At 44.9% G+C, this 22,112-nt stretch overlaps 1 protein-coding gene across 1 annotated transcript; it reads left to right on the top strand.

The window, feature by feature from the left end:
• The first annotated feature begins 2,151 nt into the window (after positions 1 to 2,151).
• Positions 2,152 to 3,841, top strand: LOC144773813 (uncharacterized). Its single transcript, XM_078658911.1, has 2 exons — positions 2,152 to 2,585; positions 2,922 to 3,841. The coding sequence occupies exons 1-2, from the start codon at positions 2,162 to 2,164 to the stop codon at positions 3,839 to 3,841; spliced, it is 1,344 nt and encodes a 447-aa protein (XP_078515037.1). The 5' UTR covers positions 2,152 to 2,161.
• Positions 3,842 to 22,112: the final 18,271 nt, after the last annotated feature.

Genomic DNA, 22,112 nt, shown 5'->3' with positions numbered 1-22,112 from the left:
TTATCAAGACTGAAAATTGTATTTTGGTTCAACGCAGGAGATGCTTATAACAAATATGGCATCAGTTTCATATTTAACACTTTCAATGATGGCCTGATTGTTTTTCTGCCAAACAGATTTACAAATCTTAATACCGATTTGGTGATCATCCTAGACTTAAGCTTTCTACTGGCTAGATGGTTCGACCATGATATCTTGCTGTCAATTATCACTCGGAGATTACCATATTGCTTCACTGTTTCAATTGTTGTATCTCCAAAGACCCATCCCACAAATTTAGTTTTCTTCCCATAGGTCACGACTTTCATTTCTGACAGATTGGCAATTAATCCTTTCTCCAAGTTATACTTATGCAAATGGTTTAATTGATATTGTAGGGCTTTTGGAGTTTGTGGCAGGATCACCAAGTCATCAGCAGAGGCAAAATAACCAGCTTGGAAGGAATGCACTAATCTGACTCCAGTGACTGTTAGATTGGCAATGTGCAAGGAAAATTACAAGTGGTCAAAATACAGCCCTGTTTGAGGTCGTTCACAGGTGGAATTTAGAAGTCAGGGTATTTTCAGTAGATAGCTTCACCTGTACCCATGTATCGTATGCAATTTGATGATAAATGTAGAAGATAAGGATCAAGAGCTTCCAGAGGGTGAGCAAAGGTTAATTTTTACTCGCACTGCCTAAATCTGCGGGTCCAGAAAAGCTCTGCCTAGTATTGTGCGTATTCTTACTCGCACACAAAACACATCATCCTATAATAAAACACCAATACACACAAGCAGAGCAGGCCCTACCATAAATCAAGCTGCCTCCGTCAGCACCCCTAAGCGACACGTGGCACCTGCAAACATGACCCCTTCTTTGTTGGGTTGGGAGAGGGAGGGGTTCCAGTAGAAGAAAACTGATGTAAATTAGGCAAAATAGCACTTACTTTTGATTATGGCACCAACAGTATTCCTGTGAATGCTTTACATATCCCCGGTCCACGAGTAAGTCAGAAGACTCACTGCCCTGAAGCAGAAACACGGGTGGAATTCTTCTACATGACCAAGACTACAGTGGTAACGGGTTGGTGGCTGCCAATGCGCCCATGATACGTGTAGCAGCTTTTGCTAGACCTCGGGTTGTAACTAACAATATTTCACAAGCCTGGACTTGCAGAACCACACACAGGAGACATACTGTTAGCTCGAGCACATTACCTTGTCTCAGCTTTGCAATGTCATTTACCTCGACAATTTCCACGTCTTTGTCTTTGTTTGCTAATACAGTCAGCAACATTACCTCTTGTAAAGGTTAATTGAATGTAGTTTTATTTAATTGATATTATATTTTTATATTTGGTTATGGTTAGTATTAAGGTCTTCCCAAGGAATAGGGTTAGGGTAATGGCTGCTTATTTTTTTTTTTAAATGTCATTGGATTTAATTAAATTATTATAATTAAATATTTAAATTGACTAGGGTTAGACCCAACATTAGCCTTATGGTAAGTGTTGATTTCTTTAATTTAATTGTGACAGTTAGGTATGTAACACTGGTGAAGTTCAACATACTTAGCTCTAGATGTTACATTTTAGTATACTTACATATACTTAATATGAATATGATAGAATGCTTAATATTGGTCAGGGTTAGAGTGAAGGTTAATGACCCGTGGATGTAAATATTATAATGAGGTCATATTTTATTTATTTTATAGAGTGCAAACTTGACCCGACTCGGGTATCTGAGCGCTTTACATGGCACCAGTTGCATTACATAAGGACACATTCATTTTTGTTAGGCACTGGGAGATTTACCCCCACATGCATCAATGTTCGTTTTTGTGAATCGGTATTTGCGATTATTAGGGAATCGCAAATACCGATTCGCAAAAAGCTATGCATCAATTTTTTCGCAATTTTAATGCGAATAGGTAAAATTCGCATTTTTTACCGAATCGCATTAAAAATGCGAATTCTTAATTGCGAATTCGCAAATTGCGAATTCGCAAATTGCGAATGAACGCACATGATGCATCTCATTTCAATCACAGCCTGGAAGCTCTGCTTGCAATTAGACCCACCTGAGGCCCAGTTTGAACTGCTGGAGAGGCTTTTGTCAGTTTGTAAGCAGTCTGCTGGAGCAGTAAGAAGCTCTCTGTGTATTTTGAGCATTTTGAAATGGCAGAAAATCTTTCAGAGGAGCCACTTGTCAGGAAAAGGAAAGTTAAATTTAGTGATCAGGAGCTAGAGATTCTGATTGAAGAGGTGACTGCGCACAATGATCAGCTTTTTGGAAAGCTGTCCTTGAAGGTTCCTGAAGGGGTGAAAAGGAAAATTTGGCTTGGAATACAATCAAAAGTTAATGCTGTTGGTGTTGCGCACAGAGACATCAACAACCTTCAAAAGAGATGGTATGACCTGCGCAGTCGTGCCAAAAAGAAGATTGCGACACGCACCAAGTCAGCAAAGAAAACTGGTGGTGGGACTCCCAGGGACAGACCAAACACCCCTCTGGAGGACCTGATAGAAGGAACCCTTTTCACTGAAGCGGTCATTGGAGTTATAGACATTGATACTTCAGATCAAGCTGGACCATCACAAGGTAAGAAATTTTTAAAAAGTTGTGGGTGTTACTTTGGCACACATGCTCTGGTCTTGTATAGTGTGCAGCAGTTGTGATTTTTACTGGATGTCTGTAACTTTAAAGTTCTCTTTAGTGGTAAAAGCAGAGCATCATGGGAGTTGTAGTTTCCTAAAAATAACCTGACAGATATGCTTTTTTCTGAAACATGAAAAACATTATTCATGCATGTATTATTTTTAGCTAATAAATAGGCTTGACACATGGGTATGTTAGTGAAATTTTTTTAATTAGAAAAGACAACACATGTGTTACACTTTAGAAACCCAAATTAAAATACACTCTTTTTAATCTTAGATGCAGAAGTGGACACTGACTTCATTGAGTACGCTGAGTCTTTTACTCAAAATCTACTGAACTCTGCTGAAATGAATTCTGGATCAACTTCGCCCACAGTGCAGCCAACAACTTCACAGCACAGAGTGCGTCATATTCAAGAGTCAGATAGTGATGAGGCTACTAATGTCACTGTTGAAATTCAAAACTTGTCTGAAACTCAAGCTCCAGTTCAAAGACATCTAGGCAGGCGACAGAGGATTCAGCCATTTGTGAGGCGGAGGGCACGTTCTTCATTCCACCAAACAGCCACAGATGGAGATGCAAGTGCCAGTGCAGTTGAGCTGAAGCTGCTCAAAGTTGAACGTCTGCAAGGAAAAGACATAAGGGTGATAAAGGGTAAATTTAATCAGGTCACTAAGGACATAAGTGCCATTATCAGTACTCTCTCTCACATGACCAAGGTATTTGAAAAAGCACATTCTGAGTCATCAGACAAACTGGACCGCATGGCAGTTGCCATGGAAGATATGTGCAGCACAATGCAGTCTCAGCAAATTGCAAACGCCAAAAGATGTATTAGGTCAATGTTAAGTAATCAGGCATATTGTAGGTCAATGAATATGATGTGCCGCACCAATGCTCAGCTTATTAAACCAGTCCTGGACATGCAGAAGGATGTCTCACAGTGTTGTAGGGACATATCCAGAGGAATGAATGCACTTGAAACCATTGCAAATGACATGCAAAATTCTACTTCAAAAAGATTTTGTAAGGAAGGCTCTCTAATTAACGATAAAGCAAGCAATAATGCTGAAGGAAGTACCAGTAAATTTGGGGAACGCCATAGCAATAGAAAATGTGACTCAGGAATTGGTAAAGACATTGAGATAGCTACTGCATCAGCTAAGGCATTAGGGGTGCGTGGTAGAAAAAAATGAAATGTTTGACATCTCCAGTTAATTCAATTTCTTTTTTTAGAATTTTATGTTTTCTGGCTATTTACAGAGTAATGCTTTATGATTTGATTTGAGGAGAAACAAATTAAATATCATCATTTGTAAAAATAAAACTTGTGTTTATGAACTTAATAAACCAAACATGTTAGCACACTCTAAACATTTCAAGCGTCATACCTCTGCTAAAAGTAATGTTGAGTGATCTCCGCCCTCCTCCTCCTACCCTCTGCTGCGTCTGGTCCATGTGCTCTTGCTAGAGGTTGCTGAGGTTGATTGTCAATGTTGGGAAAGTCTTCTTCTACATCAAGTTCCAGGCCTCTCTTGGTGGCTACATTGTGAAGCATGGCACAGGTCGCAACAATCTTACAACATATATCTAGTCTATATTGCAAGGCTCCTCCTGTTTTATGCAAAATTCGAAATCTGGATTTCATGACACCAAAAGCCCTCTCTGTGACATTGCGAGTGGCAATATGGGCTTGGTTACACTACTGCTCTTTGCGGGTAGATGGATTTAGAAAGGGTGTAAGTATGAAAGATCTCACTCCATATGCACTGTCACCTTTGGGTTTAAGCAAAAGGAAACAAAATTTTAAGAATATGACCCTAAAGTACCATGCTCTTAATTCTCAAATAAGTAAATTACTCACCAAGTAAATAACCATCATGAAACTCTCCAGCAATCAGTCGCCTATGGATGGCACTATGTCTGAAAATATAAGAGTCATGGGCACTACCAGGGAAGCTTGCCACTATGTCTGTGAATATTGTTTTGGCATTACACACTGCTTGTATGTTCATGGAATGGTAGCATTTCCTGTTGCGAAATATATACTCATTCTCAGAGGGTGGGCATATGGGGATATGTGTTCCATCTATACAGCCAATTACATGAGGGAAGTTAGCAATGTTATGGAAGTCTAACTTAGTTTGGAGTAAATCTTGTTGTGTATTTGGAAAAGAGATGTAATGCCTGATCCTATGGAGCATGGCATTTAATAAGTTTCTGAAAAATCTAGATAGGGCACTCTGCGACACTCCACCAGCAATAGCAATGACACCCTGAAAAGACCCTGAGGCAAGAAGGTGAAGGGAACACAATACTTGAACATGAGTGGGAATGGCTTGGGTTCTAAGGGTTTGCCTTTGAAGAAATGGGTCCAAATCTGCTATTAGCTCTAAAATAGAATCCACATTCAGCCTGTATTTGTCATAAATTTCTGCCTCAGTCTGCCCAAACAAAGTAATGCGCACTCTATAAATCCTGTCATTGAGCATCCTTCTTCCCCTTGCAGCAGCTCTCAACCTCCTCCGACGTGCAAATACAATGACAGCAGCCATGGTAGAAAAGTTTAAACAGCATTTGCACAGACCTTTTATGCACTAGCAATGACTTTCACCTGATTTCCAGCTTGAAAAAGAAAATACCACCTGGTCAGAGGGCTTCTAAAAATAAGAAATGCAATTTGCGATTTTTGATGCATGCTGTTTTGCACCTTAAAAATGCGATTCCTTAAAAAATGCGAATATTTAAGGAATTCGCAATCCATCTCTGCGAATCCTAAAAATGCGAAAATAGTAAAAAAAAATAATGCATCCCAAAACATGATTTTGCATTCGCAAACGGCCGATTTTTGCGAATCGCACCGTTTGCGAATGCAAAAATCGTTGATGCATGTGGCTGTAAGTGATTTGCCCAGAATCACAGAATGTTCAGCGTCATTGTCAAGACTCAAACCCAGTTCCCCAGATTTGAGGTCAATCGCCCTAGCCATTAGGCCAACTCCTCTCTCGACTTATGCACACCTTTGAGTGGAGTAAGCATATACAATCCTGTGGAAGAAGGCTTCAGAACTTTCAACTTCTACCACAACTGAAATCACAAGTAATATTTACAAAAGCATTAAAAGTCGATTTATTGAGTTGTGTGCCTTGTGCAAGAAAGCTTAACTGTGCACTCACCCAGTATGCTTTCAAACGCTCATAAATGTCAAGGTTGTCACTGTATGTGACCTTTTTTCACAAAAATACCAAGCCTCGAAAAGGTTAAGAACACATTTATCCCACATCAACTATGTGCAAAGAAAAAGTAACGTATGCTGTACGATTCCAACACTTAACAGCAGCTAAGTGGCCCCATTTCAAGTGTGACGCCTTAAGCAAGTACAGACTGGTAAGTCAATAACGAGTAGCATTCTGGGATTTGTCTTAACTTTGGACGTTTGGACGCAAAACTCCTAAAAAGTGCTGGTGGTTAAACGACTAGGAGTGGAAGGAGTGAAACACTGCCTGTGATAAATAAGTAGGCAGGATTGTGTCTTTGTCTTGACATTTATGTGGCAAAATCTGGTGTTGTATGGAAGTTTGCACTGAAAGAGCTTTGGCTATGTTTTGTAGCAGATAAAGCAGTCACAAATCAAGGACCATGTGCTTAGCGTGAATGCAAAACTCTGAGAAACTGACAGGAGGAGAAAAAAAAGAACAAACGGAAAGGTGTTTTCAATCCATTATATTAACTCATAAGTAAAGGTTATAGTGTTTCGGTAATAATATTGTTATTGTTCCAATTTGATTGAGAAGTGAGCGGCTTGTTAGGCATGAATGAGGAGGCCGTGACTGACAAGGTATTTACTACAATCCTATCTAATAACATATTTCAGCGCCTCGTCTGGGATAATAAGCGTTATATTTAGTAGTAGTAGTATAAGGCTTTATTCGATAAAAAAAATATCTTAAAAGCATCATATTAGAAAAAGTACATTTACAGCTTGGGGAATAGAGATTTGATACACGGATTACATCAAAACACAATAAAAAAAAAGTAAAATCGCAATTTACAAGTTAAAATCAGAGTTTATACATGTTCTTTAAGATCTAAGATTAAATATTTTCTTTAAGCCTTTTCGATCTAATAACCCAAGCCCATGATAAAAATTTGGAAAGACCACATACATATAGTGACCGTGCATCAGACATCAAAATACGCAATGCCTCGTTATGGCGCCTAGTACCCAGTAATCTGCATAATGGTTTAAGCCAACATTTCCTTGGCGACGCATATGCAGGACATGCGAAGAGAATATGTGCAATGGATTCGGTTCTAGATTTACAGATTGGGCAGAAGGGTGTTGTTTGAAATGGGCCATTCCAGCGGGCAGTTAGTTCACGCACTGGAAGTACCCTAACCCTAAAATTAAAATACGGAGCCCTGTCAGCAGGTTTACGGACTATATCAAGATAAGGTTCCCGAAAAGCCACATCCTTAAACCTGAGGCAATCTTCTGTTAGTCTGCCGAGCTTAGGGTCAGTGCTATTTCTGGTTGTGACCCAACTCCAATAAAGATTCTTGAGTGTTGCCTTAGGGGGGGGAAGACCTACTTGCCCAGGCGTCATTAAGTCCCAATTTACCAAGTAAATACTTCACATCTTTAAGCCACTTTATTTTATACCAACCCGGCATCGACATTACTTCTGTGAGTCCTTCTGCATACTTTACTAGTTCTGGCACTCACCATAGCAGGGCCCATAGCAGTAGCGGCTGGACTTTTGCCAGATCTTTAATCGAATGAGATCCTAGATCAAGTAGCAAAGGTACCGATGGGGTACTCTGCGGGAGTGACATTAAGTCCCTTAGGAATTTGTTTTCTGACCTTACCAGCTGTTCCATATTACAAGTACCCCAAAGCTCCGCCCCATAAAGGGCCGAGCTAACACCCCTCGCCTTGTAGATATTGATTACCGGGACAATGGGTCTGGATGAGGAGGAACGTTGTTCCTTAAGGAGCACCCCTACTACCCTTTTGTGGCTTAATAGCATTTTACAAAGATGAGAGTTCCACTGCATAGTATCCGAAATACGTATACCTAAATAGTCAAATACAGTGACCCTTTCCAAGGGTACCTGGTTTAGGACTGGGGGTCGCCCAAGGTTTTTCGGGGGGGGTCAACACCAAATACTTTGTTGTTGTCTGTATTTATTACAAGCCCTCTTTGGGTACCAAAGGCCTGAGAATTTTCTAGGAGGCTCTGGAGGCCCACAGGAGACTTAGATATTAGAAGCGTATCATCAGCGAATAAGAGGGTTGGAATTCGCTCGCCAGCCAGGGATGGTGCATCAGATGGATTTTCCAGCAAGTGCTCGACCACACCATTCACATATAGTGAAAAGAGGGTGGGAGCAAGAACACAACCCTGGCGGACGCCTCTCTCCACTGGAATTATGTTTGTCTTTTGTCCCTGAGTGCCCCACCTCACTTGTGCAAAATTTCCTTTGTGGAGCCTCACTAGAATTGACAGAATATTTGAGGGGATCCCCATATCGGACAGCACTCCCCATAAGCTTCCCCGAGGGACCAGGTCAAAGGCAGTCTTAAAATCAATAAACGCAAGGTAAATACTGCCTTTGCCTATATCAACCACTTTCCAGTAAATTAATAACAGTCGAAAAGTCTGCTCTATTGTCCCGGTACCAGCCCTGAATCCCGCTTGGTAATCTGAGAGAATCTTATTTTCATAAGCCCATTGTAGGATTCTTTCAAGAACCACCTTCCCGACAACTTTCTGGGTGGAGTCTATTAGGCTTATGGAGCGATAGTTAAAGGGGTCGTCCCTGTGCCCCTTTTTAAAAATTGCGAGGACCTCAGCCCCCTTCCACGATTCAGGAATTGCGGCACCGTTATCAATGGCGATAAGTAAGGTATGAATACATTTTCCCCATTTGGGCAGATCAAATCGAAGCAGGTCCCCGGGAATACCATCTGGACCGGCTTCCTTCTGGGGCACAATGCGGCTAATCGCATTTTCTACTTCCTTAACTGTGAAAGGATATCTATCTGATTCTCCTAGGGGTACCTGGGGGGTACGAGGAGAGAACTGATTTTCACCTCCCTGTTGACAAATATACAGTTTTGAAAAGTGATCAAACCGCGTTTGGCCAGTAATATTAAACATGATGAGGTCACTAGAAGGACTGTTCTTGGCTCTTATAATGTTCCAGAATCCACCCGCATCCCTCCCATCGAAGCCTCCTTAAGTGATTGCCAGTACTGGTCCTCCCACTCCTTTTTAGCTTCTGTTACCACTGACTTATACACCTTCCTAGCCTGCTGGATCAGAGCTTGCGACTTGGACTTAACTGCCTTAATTAGAGCAGATTTCTTCTTTCGGCAATTAGATGTATACCACCCCTGTTTACCCTTGGGCCTCTGCAGCTCTCTCTGGGCCCCACCTCTAGTTTGCACCAATAATAAGTTGCCCACCGCTTCAATAGTGTATGGAATGCTGCCGTCACCCTGGAGGGATCGCAACAGACTAAAACGGTTGTGTCCAACTTGCTCTGTGCAGCTGTCAAAAGGGCCCCTATGAACTGGACTTTCCCTTCATCCTGGACGACTTTGCACCACTTCAGGCGCCTTCCACAATTTGATGGGCAAACATTTGAGGTTGACATTATTTTACTTGGTGCAACCGGCCCATTGTTGTTTAGCCATAGGTGATGCAAACTCAAAGAAAGTAGATTATGGTCACTATCTACAGTTGGTAAAATTTCAATATCCTGCATAAAGTACCAAAGCTTAAAATCAAGGCGAATATAATCGATCCTTGATGTGTGGTTAACCCTGTTGTACATATGGGCCCCGGAAGGGTCAGAGGCGGTTCTGCCATTTGCTGTTCTTAAGCCGAACTCCATAGCTAGTGCATTCAGCTGGGTTGCCCGTTGCGACCATCTTTTTATTGAATATGCATATCGTCATGACATCCTCTGAGTTCATTTTCAAGTAATGTAAGGATGTATGACGTTACAACGCAGGCTATTACAACGCCTGCCTTTACAACGCGGTTTTTACATCGCAATCCATTACAACGCATAGTGCTTTTGGGTGTTGGATAGTGAATAGTTTAATTTACTATTCCAACTCCAGTCCCCGTGGACATTAGGGAAGGTCATTGGATAGTAAATTAACCTATTCCCTATCCTAGAGCGCCCCCAGCGCAATGCGTTGTAATGGTTTGCGTTGTAATGACCGCGTTGTAATGGTAGTGCGGTGTAAAAGTTTTGTTGTAAAGGTTGTTTACCATAATGTAACTGTGGAGGATAGAGAGCCACCTTTGGTGCCCCTAGCATATATATTAAATATTTCTAGGGTTCTCCCTCTATGTGGCCCTCTCAATGAGATCCTTAGAATATCCGGTGAGTTACATTGCTTTTGTGAGATACTACATTCCAGGAGAATACTGATCCATATTAAGAGCCCCCCAGAAGGGCGACCCCTCCCAGATGCTGCGGATACTGCTGGCAAAAAGTAAGTAGTATAGCCGACCTTGTGGTTGGGCTCCAAACTCCAGGTCTCCCGGAAGATGCAGATCATATACGACTCAACCAGGGTGTTCCAATCTGGAAGATCTAATTTCTTTGAAATACCCTCTATATTCCAGCTAATAATCTTTATGGTCGTATCAGCCACAGCTACCTCCTGGGATGCAAATAGTGGTGCGGTGGGTATATTAATTGGCTCCCCTGCAGTCTTGGTTACCGAGAGCAACGGCATAAGAACATGCAGCATAAGGGTATAGCTCAGAGCAATAGATTGATCTAGCGGGGTCACACATATATCATTGGAACGATCATGGGTAACGTGGACACCAGTAGTTCCGATCCCAGACTTGAGCCTATTGGCCAATCCCTCCCCCTCTGGGCTCCGACAGTTGTTTTCTACAATTGGGAGATCAAACATTTGCCTTTTCCCCGGATTGGCTACATCAGAGAAGGTGGAATTAGCAAGAGTTAGAGAGATCCCATATAGTTGAGCAGGGGTTCTGGGCCTATTGTGCCTGTAGTTAACGGCGGTATAAAAAGGGCAATTTAAAATTGGGTAATCATCTTGTCAATAACCACCATCTATCCCATAGTAATCTAAGCCTCTATCAAAAGCAGGGATTGGATGGGTATAACGATTGTTACTAAAGAAATCGCCTGTCACCCCCCCCAGGAGTTGATTTCGACTGCTCTGCTTATGTTGCAAATAGGAAGGCTGCAAATGGAAGTGTCCCAAGTCATATGTACCAATTCCACTACCATCATGCCCGTTCTGTTGGTTACAAATTAAACTTGCGACCCGAGCATCCCTGAAATTAACAAGGATGCAATCACCGAGAACATCCTTAGTCATGTTACCTATCCAGTTAACCCTTCTTACATAAAGAACCTGGCCATCGAGTTGCCTTGAAAGAGCTCTATTGTTGTTTAACCAATATGTAGTTTTGTTTTTGAGTTCATGGTAAGATTCCAATTTACCCGGCTTAAGTCGTGGAACTCCAGTTAATACAGCTACATAAGGCAAACATTCTGGAGGCAAGTTAATATTGGGAAGATTGCTTTCATTTGTGACCACTGTATCAGGTTTTTGGGATGATACAAGTTGATCATTACCCTGCCTTGCTGCTTTGGTATGGCTATAATCACCCTCCCGGCTCTGTATGTTTGCACTTTGAGAGGCTACTTTAACCCCTTTGGCCAGTAATGGGTTTGTAGGTTTTCTACCTTGCTGAATAGTGGTAGCTATCACTGGAGGATTAGTCCTACACCGGGGCCCAGGGATTTCTTTTGAAGTTACAGGTGCAGATCGCCTGTGTGTGCGGGAACTTACAATAGGTCTTGCTTCTGTTCTGATGTGTCCTGGCTATTTTTAGAGTGTAATTTGATTAGGGCCTTTAGGGAAAAGAAATTGTCAAGTGTCCCTTGTTCAAAGCGGTCCAATCTCTCTGTCAGTACTTTTACCCTCTCGAGGACCGGGAATATAAGTGACTTCACAATATGCTCAATATGGGCAATAAGAGGAGTGTCATTTACAGAGCCTAAGGACGAGAGTGGCTTCGGGCAAATAGTTGGCAACTGCGGAAAATTAGCGGGAGGTGGTTCACTGCTTTCTGGAGTATGAATAGATTCCTTTGAGCTCCCTGAACCCAGTAAATTTTCCTGTGCGCTTTGTGTTTTTAGTTTCAACTTCTTTGTGGTTTTGTGACATCCCCCCTCAACCCGCTACCAACTCTCTTTCTTTTAGTGGGTTCTATTCTCGTATTCATCGTCTTTGGGTGCACTGAGATTCCCTGAGGTGGCGTGAGACTACTGATACCCCCGTGATCGCTAATAGGAGCAACTGCCGGGACCAGTACAGTCGGAGAATCCGACTGATTTGATGAATCTAGTGCAATTTGGCCTTTCCAGGTTAGCTTCGATACTGCCTGGGTTAGTCGGCATGTTTCCAGTGTTAGCACCTTGTAGGGGCTCATCAATGTTGACAGAAGAAGCTACCAACGACAGCGGCCCCAAGGAAGAGCGCTTACGGTTCAGAGCCTCTATAGATAGGCGGCGCTCGGTGATAGCAATTTCCTTTTCGAGGACCGAGTATGCCCGAGTGATGAACTGATCGATCGTGCCATTGACATAACCTCCCCCCTGCCTCCCTTCCCTGACCGAGTAGACAATTACATGTGAGATGTTAACAGTTACAGGTAGAAGAAGGTCCCACTGGAGCAATAGTCCTGCAACCAGCAATAAACACACAGATGCCCCAATGCAATGAGCTAACACCCGCTCCACCGGGAGTCAGCGGGATTTGAAGCGCCTCCAGGCGCGGGAAATGGTGTGGGCGGCTTCCTCAGCTAGGCACCCTGGGAGTGGTAGTCCTCCACTCGGCGGCCACGGGTTTTTGGTGCGTGGCAGCGGGAGGACAGAGGGCCAACGACAGCGGTCCACCTCCGGTCCTGCAACCAGCAATAAACAAACAGATGCCCCAATGCAATGAGCTAACACCCGCTCCACCGGGAGTCAGCAGGATTTGAAGCGCCTCCAGGCGCGGGAAATGGTGTGGGCGGCTTCTGCCGCTAGGCACCCTGGGAGTGGTAGTCCTCCACTCGGGGGGTGCTGGATTTTGGTGCGCGGCAGCGGGAGGACAGAGGGCCAAAGAAAGCGGTCCACCTCACGTCCTGCAACCACCAATAAACAAACAGATGCCCCAATGCAATGAGCTAACACCTGCTCCCCTGGGAGTCAGCGGGATTTGAAGCGCCTCCAGGTGCGGGAAATGGCGTGGGCAGCTTCTGCCGCTAAGCATCCTGGGAGTGGTAGTCCTCCACTCGGCGGGTGCGGGATTTTGGTGCGCGGCAATGGGAGGACAGAGGGCCAAAGACAGCGGTCCACCTCCGGTCCTGCAACCACCAATAAACACACAGATGCCCCAATGCAATGAGCTAACACCTGCTCCCCTGGGAGTCAGCGGGATTTGAAGCGCCTCCAGGCGCGGGTAATGGCGTGGGCGGCTTCTGCTGATAGGCACCCTGGGAGTGGTAGTCCTCCACTCGGCGGCCGCGGGATTTTGGTGCGTGGCAGCGGGAAGACAGAGGGCCAACGACAGCGGTCCACCTCCGTCCTGCAACCAGCAATAAACACACAGATGCCCCAATGCAATGAGCGTTATATATAGTAAATACTCAAGGCCCGGTCGGGGATCTCGAAGCGGTGGTGGTCGGTATCGAACTAAGTGAGACTATGACTGCTGCTGTTCTTAATCAGCTGGACTGCCCTTCACTGCAGAGGCTCCTCTAAATAGGGCGCGTGGTGGCGGCGCTCGTTACTAGTAGTATATTTTACCATACAGCGCGGGGGCTAGCCGAAAAAGATGCCCAGGACTGTCATTGGTAGCGCTTTCGCGCACTACAAGATTGATAGCTCTGGGATCCAAAGACACTGTACGCCAAGTGGAGAGCTGCACCACCACTAAGCTAGGTGATGCAGCATTTGCAAGCATGTGCCCTTGTACTTACCAACACGTGTGCAGTGCTGCTCAGTTACAGCCACACGTGTGGTTGTGACCGGCGTGTACATCACTGTCAGTGTCCCGTCTCCTTAACAAAATCCTGGACCTGCCACGGGCCACCAGTGCCATGCAGCCGGTGCCCGTAAATTAGTGCCACCTGGGGCGGACCGCCCCCCACCCCCTCCTAGCAACGCCACTGCCCTATGCCTAACATGCTGCGTCAATCCTTACACCTGCTTCAAATAGGCGCAGGGTTTTGGCGCAGCATGGCCTGAGTGATGTGAGTGAGTGATGCGTTACAACGTGACGCATCTCTGAGATGCGTCACGTTGTAAATACCCCCCAACATGGCGCTGTGTCACAAAAGTGATGCAGCGGCTGCACAAATGTGGCGTACGGGGCTTGAAAATCTGCCCCCTTAGTGTTTGATACCTACTCCTCAGAGTCAAGAATACTTTGGGTCAAATTTGCCTGGCTTTGTTATAAAGAATGTTTTTAAGGTTCAGATTGTTTTATATCCCGATTAATGAATTCAAAGGGAAATGGAACCCAGCTTTTAAAGATGAAACTATTTGACATATTTGTGGGCATACAGCCAAATACCTTTTTCACATCATTTGTATTTGCCCTTAACTGTTGCATTTAAGAAAAAAGCATATACATCCCATGTTCAACAAGTTAAAATTAAGATCAGCTGCAGAAGCTGTCGGGTAATGATTTAGCATTAAGGAAGACAGTGCAATAATAATGTTAACAACATTTTTAGATCAGGCTTATAAAACCTTATCTGCATGCTTTTATCTGGATTTAACTAATCTGTTTTTACACAACCTGTCTTAAACTATATGCCTTTTTGCACACTTTGCGCATTTGCACTGCATGCTTTTTTTAAGTAAAAGTTAGTAGGTCAAATAAGATCGAGGGAAGAGATAGGCCAGTAGTGCAATAATAAGGCTAGTAATGTTACTGGTCGAGATTTATACAGCATCTCTTCTGCAAACATGTAAAAGTCAATACTTTGCTTGACTACACTTGTATGAAGATTCATGCTAATTGCTCCTAAATACTGATTGCAAATTGTATGTCTCTGGACGTTAGTATATTTCCAGACATTTGTATTTAAGAAATTGCACTTTTACTTTTTTTCTATGAAGGCCTGCCACTGTGATAGCTTTAAGTAGTGTAAAAATATATGCCAAATAAACTAGATCATGCGTACAGACTATTAACTATGTGATTCAGATATTCTGTCCATTCTCTGAAATCTTTTTCTCCATGAGGGCAAAACAAGATCTACCATTTAACCCTCTTGCCACTGCGATAGTCTTAAGAGCGGAGGGCAATAATATTCTTAATGAAACATTCAGACCAGGCGCACAGGCTATTAAGTATTTGATTCAGATATTCTATCCATACTCTAAATTGTATGTGCTGAGTTCACATGCAAAAAAACTGGCCTCTTTTATGCCATGATTTTATAACACTATCATTTTAGAATTCTTTTATCTGTCTTCTGATACTTGTACTGATCGTGATGTGTTATACCTTTTATTGTAATCTTTTGATTAATACAATAAACTTAAATTACTGCTACTACTACTACTACTCCGACCTCTTCAGCGGCTCCATGCAGGATGCTTCCAAGTTTAGGAGCGGCCTGGCAGCTGTCTCAGGGTGGATGACCACCAACGGCCTCCAGTTGAACGCTAATAAAACGGAGGTGTTGCTGGTAGAGAAAGACAGGAGACTATGGAGTGATCAATGGTGGCCCACCACTCTTGATAGTTCTCCCACCCCTAAGATGGTGGTTAAGAACCTGGGGGTATGGATGGATTCTACCCTCAGTTTCCAGGATCACACTAAGAAAGTGGCCGGAACTTGCTTCGGCCTTCTTTGGGAACTTACAGCCAGATTCATGAAGCAAAATTGCAATTGCAATAGCTGCGAATCAGCAATTGCGATCGCAATATGAAGAAAAGGAATTCATGATAGTGAAAAGTTGAAAATAGCAAATTCGCTAAAGAAAAACTGCGAGTTCGCAAAGTAATTTGCAGAATCCTGGAAGAAGCCCTTTAGCAAATCGGAAATTGCGAGAAACCCTGGATTCTGCGAATTAATTTGCAAAATCGCTAAATAATGGCAATCGCTATTCAAGAAAAGTTGCAAAAAGCGAAAAACCCGAAAAACGCTATTAGCAACGCGCAATTTAAGGAGAACCCAAACCAGGTGGTAACCATTAAGGAAAAAAAAAATATCTTCAACAAACTACCCACAGGTGTAGGCCTGACCAAACACACTTAAGGATACGCAGCTGGAGCATGAGGACTCTCACAAGGCCAGGACTCTACATGGTGGTCAGGCGGCGAAGGCTTCAGTGAGCAGCACGGAACAGACGCAGGATACAGGAGCGAATATTTCGCCAGCGGATCACCCTACTGGGCCAAACTGCGGAGCAAATCTACTCCAAGTACCGCCTGAATGGGGCAACGATCACTAAGCTGATCCGGGACCTAGACCCCCTGATGCAGCACCCAACAAGGAGGACCAATGCTGGGCCCACCCATGTACAGGTCTTGTGCAGCCTGCACCTCCTGGCTTCCGGAAGCTTCCAGGGGGTGGTTGCCATTGCAGGGGGGATCTCCCAGAGCACCATGTCCCGCTGCCTAAGGAGTTTCCTGGAGGCAATGATGACCCGGCTAAACCATTACATCACATTTCCAACCACCCAACAGGACTTGAATCAAACCAAGCTGGATTTCTACAACATTGCACAATTCCCCCATGTAATTGGATGCATAGACTGTACCCACATCCACATCTGCCCACCTGCACAAACAGAATACATGTACCGGAACCGCAAGTCCTACCACTCCCTGAATATCCAGATGATGTGCAACGCTAAGACAATCATCTCGGACATAGTGGCACAATACCCGGGGAGCACACGTGACTCATTCATATTCCAGGGCTGACCTTGGCGAAGGACACCTTCTAGGTAAGTACACATGCCACTAAATGGTACATTGTCACCATGTTGCTGAGCATAACAGGCACTCACCCTCTGCTCCTTTCATTCTGGTGACAGCACCTACGGACTCCGTGAGTACCTCCTCACCCCATACCTCAACCCTGCCACACCACAGCAACGGCGTTACAATGCTGCACACATCCGCACTAGAAATTGCATTGAGAGGCCTTTTGAAGAGCCGCTTCCGCATACTGCACAAGACTGGTGGGGCCCTCAAATACGAGCCTGAGGTCTGCTGCCTCATCGTGGCCATGTGTGCAATACTCCACAACATTGCTACCAAACGCAGGATACCTGTAGAGATATCTGGCAGTGAGTCGGAAGGGGACAACCGCCCACCTGCACATGCGCGTCATGCACGCGGGGAAAATCCAGCTGAAGGACACAGACGCCGCAACCAAATCACAATTAACTGTTTCTAGTGCACACACTCCCCTCACCCAACACTTCACTCATGCATGCATAGCCCCGACCAAAGTAATTTCTAGAAATAGAGCCAAATCCACTGCCCCGTGGTATACTAAAGAACTGAGGGCACAAAAACAAACTAACAGGAACAAAGAAAGACTATGGAGGAACACCTACGACACAGCCAGCAAGATATGTTACAAAGAGTCACTGGCACTCTATAAAGGTATGATCACAAAGGCAAAAAAAGCTTTCTATTCGGATCAAATTCACGAAGCAAAAAACTCAAGTAGACGATTGTACCAAATTACCAAACTCCTGTCAGGTAACACCCCAGACCTCACCCCTCCCCCTTCACAAACACTATGTGATTCCCTGGCTAATTATTTCTACACCAAGGTAGACGATATCTACCAAACTTTTGCTGCGAAACCACCTCTAGGGACAGGCAGCTCCCTCACGCCTCGTACAGAAAATATGTTCCCAAGTTTCCAAACTGTAACAAACGAACACATAAGAACAATTGTGTCAACAATAAAAACAGGCTCGGCCCTGGATCCTTGTCCTTTCTCAATTCTTCCGCCTGTAATGGACTCTATTATTCCAGCACTTACCCAAGTCTGTAACTTAATTATGCTTTCAGGCATATATCCAGACTCGCTAAAAAACACTTTATTAAAACCCCTACTAAAAAAACCCTCCCTTGATAAACAAGATCTGAAAAACTATAGGCCCATTGCGAGTCTCCCTTTCGTGGCCAAAGTAGTAGAAAAGGCTATGAACGCCCAGTTATCCGAATACATTGAAAAGCATCATATATTGGATGACACACAATTTGGTTTTCGGAAACACCATGGGACGGAAACAGCCTTGATAAAGGCTGCTGATGACATCAGGGCAATTAGGGACCAGGGGGGAACAGCGATTCTGGTAATGCTGGACCTGTCTGCAGCCTTCGACACGGTCGACCATACCATCTTGGTCGACCGTGTCGAAAAGATCGGCCTCTGTCACTCTGCCAAAGACCTGCTTGCATCTTTTCTAGTTAATAGAACGCAAGCGGTCACCTTAGGACCCTTTCAATCGACACCACAATCGTCACCATGTGGAGTTCCTTAAGGCTCATCCCTCAGTCCGACACTTTTTAATATCTATGTGTCGGACCTTGCTAATGTCATTAAAGCACATGGGATGAGCCTAACCTCCTATGCTGACGACACTCAGTTGGTGCTAGCTATTAAAGGCGATGGGCCTCAAATAGCAAAGAAATTTAATAAAGGACTGCTAGACATAGGAGAATGGATGGCTAGTAATTGTTTAAGACTGAACTCAGATAAAACTGAGGTGGTCATCTTTGGACCCCTTCTCCCAAGTTGGCCATTAAACTGGTGGCCAGAAACTTTTGGCACCCCTCCAAACCCCACAGCCAAGGTCAGGAACCTGGGCATCATCTTTGACAATGGACTAACTTTTATGGACCACGCCAAAAAAACAGCATCCACAGCTCACTTTAAACTGAAGATGATTAGGAAGATTCGTCCTTTTCTCCCGGAAACAGCCATCAAAACACTGGTCAGCTCATTAGTCCTGTCCACTCTGGACTATTGCAACGGATTATTCCTTAATGCACAATCCAGAGTCATAAGGAAACTTCAATCCATTCAAAATGCGGCAGCTTGCTTACTCGCGAGGAAAACAACGTTTGAGCCCACATCAAAAGTCATAAAGGAATATCACTGGCTTACAATCAGGAATAGAATACACTTTAAATCCTTATGCATAGTTTATAAGGCTCTGAATGATCAAGGTCCATTTTTTCTGAAAGAGCAACTCCAACACTATAAACCAAGCAGACTGTTCCGATCAGCCACCCTCCAGCAGCTAACTGTTCCACGGGCCAGAACAGTTTCTTGGGGCGATCGCCGCTTCTTGGTGGCTGCCCCGAAACTGTGGAATACTCTTCCCCAACATATCAGGCAAAGCCCTTCCCTCTTCCAGTTTCGTAAACAACTAAAAACTTGGCTCTTTGAGCAATAATCTTCCACCATGATCCCCAGTTTTCCAAATGAAAAATAAGGGCAGTTTAGCGCCGAGACGCCTACGGGTATTTGTTGCGCTTTAGAAATGTCAAAAATAAATAAATAAATAAATAAATAAAATTGAAATAATAACATGAGTCTGATGTACTGTTATCGAATAAATATTATTGTTGTTTTCACAATAATATTGCATTATTTTCAAAAGATACATTTGAGGTGTATTGCGTCATACATCTCCTGATTTGTTAGAGGGCATGCTTTTCTCATCAGCATGTCCCTGCATGATGAGCAAAAATGTCAATGGGGCCTCCGGCCCGAGGCTCTGATTTGCCTCTCCACATCTTCCTCCGGATTCGCCTGTGATGCCGCAGTGGGCCTGCTGCTGCGGCGGGGAACTCTAACCGGTGGCAAAGACAGGCTGCTGTGGCTAGATGTTCCCTCACTAGCGTCATCCCCTCCTGCCTCGCCATGGCCAGTTGCCTGCAGAGCCTGAACTGCAGTGGTTTCCTGCTCAAGTGCCCGTGCCACGTCCTGGCAGCATTGGACCATCTGGATTTGCATGGCCAATGATCTTCGGGACAGCTGGGATGTTGCGTTGCCAATTATATAATTGGAGCGCGTGTACACCGAGAGGCGTGTTAGGAGCTGGTGGTGGCGGCGCCGGGTGAGGTCCCGCTGGGCCAGCATGGCCTCAGTGTATGCCTCCACTGCTGTGGTCATTCGCTCCATCCAGTCGGACGGCTGGCCAACATTGCTGGCTGTATTGTACAGCTGCAGATGTGTTGCTGCAAGGTGTCGTGCCTGTTGTTGGTGGATGCGGCGCTCTATTGAAAGACCCGGCACATGCACAGTCACCCCCCTCCTGCCGGCGCGTGGTGTAGTTTGGTGCCGTTCCCTGACCTGTCCGCTGGACTAGGTGGGCACAGTAGGTGTGCATTGTGTTGGTGGCCTGGCGGCTGCTGGTGTTGCCGATGCCACTGGCATGGGTCTCACAGTTGGCGGTTGTGGTGCGCCTGTTGTCGCTGGCGTTGCAGGTGGTTGTAAGGCTGCCGGCGCTGGTGCTCGCCCTGATGGACCTGGTTGTGTGGATGGATGTGCGTCACCCTCAGAATCCTCAGGATTCTCGTCAATTTGCAGCCCCTCACTGTCGCTGCTGGTATCTTCAGCACCACCTGTGATGTAAAGTGTACGTTGATTAATAACATGTATCTTGCACATGCATGCAGGCTAGCATTCTCTGACTGGCTGTTGGATTGACTCTATTACAACATATCTGGCTGTATGGGGCTGAATGTAAATTGTGGTCAGACTAAATGTCCCACAATGCAATAGGGATTTTCTGGTGTGCATGTGCTGCATGACTGGGGTTTCTAATGGGTAGCTCTAGGGTCATGGCCATTGTTAGGGGACATGGTCGCAGTCGCATGGCACTTACCTTTGCTTTCTTGGGTGGGTCGGGAGGAGTCCAGCCGGGTTACCCCCACGCATGCCTCAGGTTGCAAGGTGTCCTCAACGAGGTCCTCCAATGGGGTGTTGGGAGGGACTGTTGGCTCTCCCCCTCCTGTTGCAACACGCTCACCCAGCCTCTCGGCGATCCTCTCCTTGGCACGACCTCGGAGGTCGTACCACCTCTTCTTGAGATCGTCGATTGATCGCTGGGTGACTCCAACTGAATTGACTTTTGCGTGGATGCGCAACCAAATTCGACGTTTGTCGGCCTCTGGCACCCTCCTGGAGTCCTTCCCGAACAGTCTGTCATGATCTCTACCGACTCCCTCAATCAGATGTTCAAGCTCCTGTTCGGATAATTTAATTTTTCTCTTTCTCCCCGTGGAAATGGTCCCTGCTGCTTCCTGTGACATTGCTGCAGTGGGGTGTTTCCTGGTTCAAAGCTGGAGGTGGTTTAGAGTGGAGCTCTGGGCAGTGCTGCATCCAAATCAGCCTCAGTATTCAGAATGAGGGAGGGAACTGCCTGCTTCCTGGTTGTGATGTCATCAATGTGCTCGAAATGCGACTTCCCGTTTTTGCGATCTCGCTATTAGCGAGATCGCAATTTGCGATTTCGCTAATAACGAGATCGCAATTTCAACACGGAAATTGTCCGATTTAGCGATTATTCTGCGATTTAGGGAAAACCGCAATCAGCTTTTGCGGCCGAATGCGAATCGCTATTTTTTTTTGCAGAATTTCATGAATCCCATTATGCGAATTCTAAATTGCGATTCGGTATTTCTCGCAATCTAGAATTCGCAGAAAATGGGTTTCATGAATCTGGGGGCTAGGCCCTAGCTGGGGTTCTTTGATCCTCCTCCCCCGTCAGCTGATTGTTCAATCCGCCATTCTATCTAGATTGGATTATGCTAGCTCTCTCCATTTAGGGGCTAATCAAGCTGAGGTTCTGTGCTTGCAACATATCCAAAATGCTGGCGCCAGAGCTCTGTTGGGGCTCCCGTGTAGCTGCTCCTCTACTGGTGCTATCCGGCAGTTACACTGGTTGCCCATGGCTAAGCGGATTGAATTTAAGGCCCTCTGTTTGTCCTTTAAGATCTTGAAGCTTGCGTCTCCTGGGCTTTCGGCCAATCTGCTGATACCTTATGTTCCTGGACGCCAGCTGCCTTCTCTGGGACAACACTAGGTTTTGGTCCCCCGAGTGAACTGTCTCCGTGCTGGGGGGTGGCCCTTCCGCTGTCTAGCAGCAAAACTATGGAACTCTCTGCCCTTCCAGATTCATAGTTTGGATAGCTGGCTGGTCTTCAGAAAAGACATTAAAACATTCCTTTTCCCCTCTGCTTAGCCCTCCTCTCTTTCCTATGTGCACTTTTTTGCGCTGACTTGTCCAGTTTCTTAGCCTCCATGTTTGTTTGCTGTCAGCGCCGGGACGCCTCTTTGCTGAGGCAGCTGTATATATAAGCTTATTTAACATTGACATTAACTACGTGGCTTGGTGCAGAGCAGGCAGGCTT

Source organism: Lissotriton helveticus, chromosome 8 (assembly GCF_964261635.1).
Source record: "Lissotriton helveticus chromosome 8, aLisHel1.1, whole genome shotgun sequence".
Taxonomy (NCBI): Eukaryota; Metazoa; Chordata; class Amphibia; order Caudata; family Salamandridae; genus Lissotriton; species Lissotriton helveticus.
This window is presented reverse-complemented; position numbering and strand designations above follow the sequence as displayed.

Bases quoted from the DNA above. Each gene is read 5' to 3' on its own strand.
- LOC144773813 (XM_078658911.1), top strand. From the start codon at position 2,162: ATGGCAGAAAATCTTTCAGAGGAGCCACTTGTCAGGAAAAGGAAAGTT. The intron at 2,586-2,921 runs GTAAGAAATTTT...TTTTAATCTTAG, and splicing joins TCAAGCTGGACCATCACAAG to ATGCAGAAGTGGACACTGAC.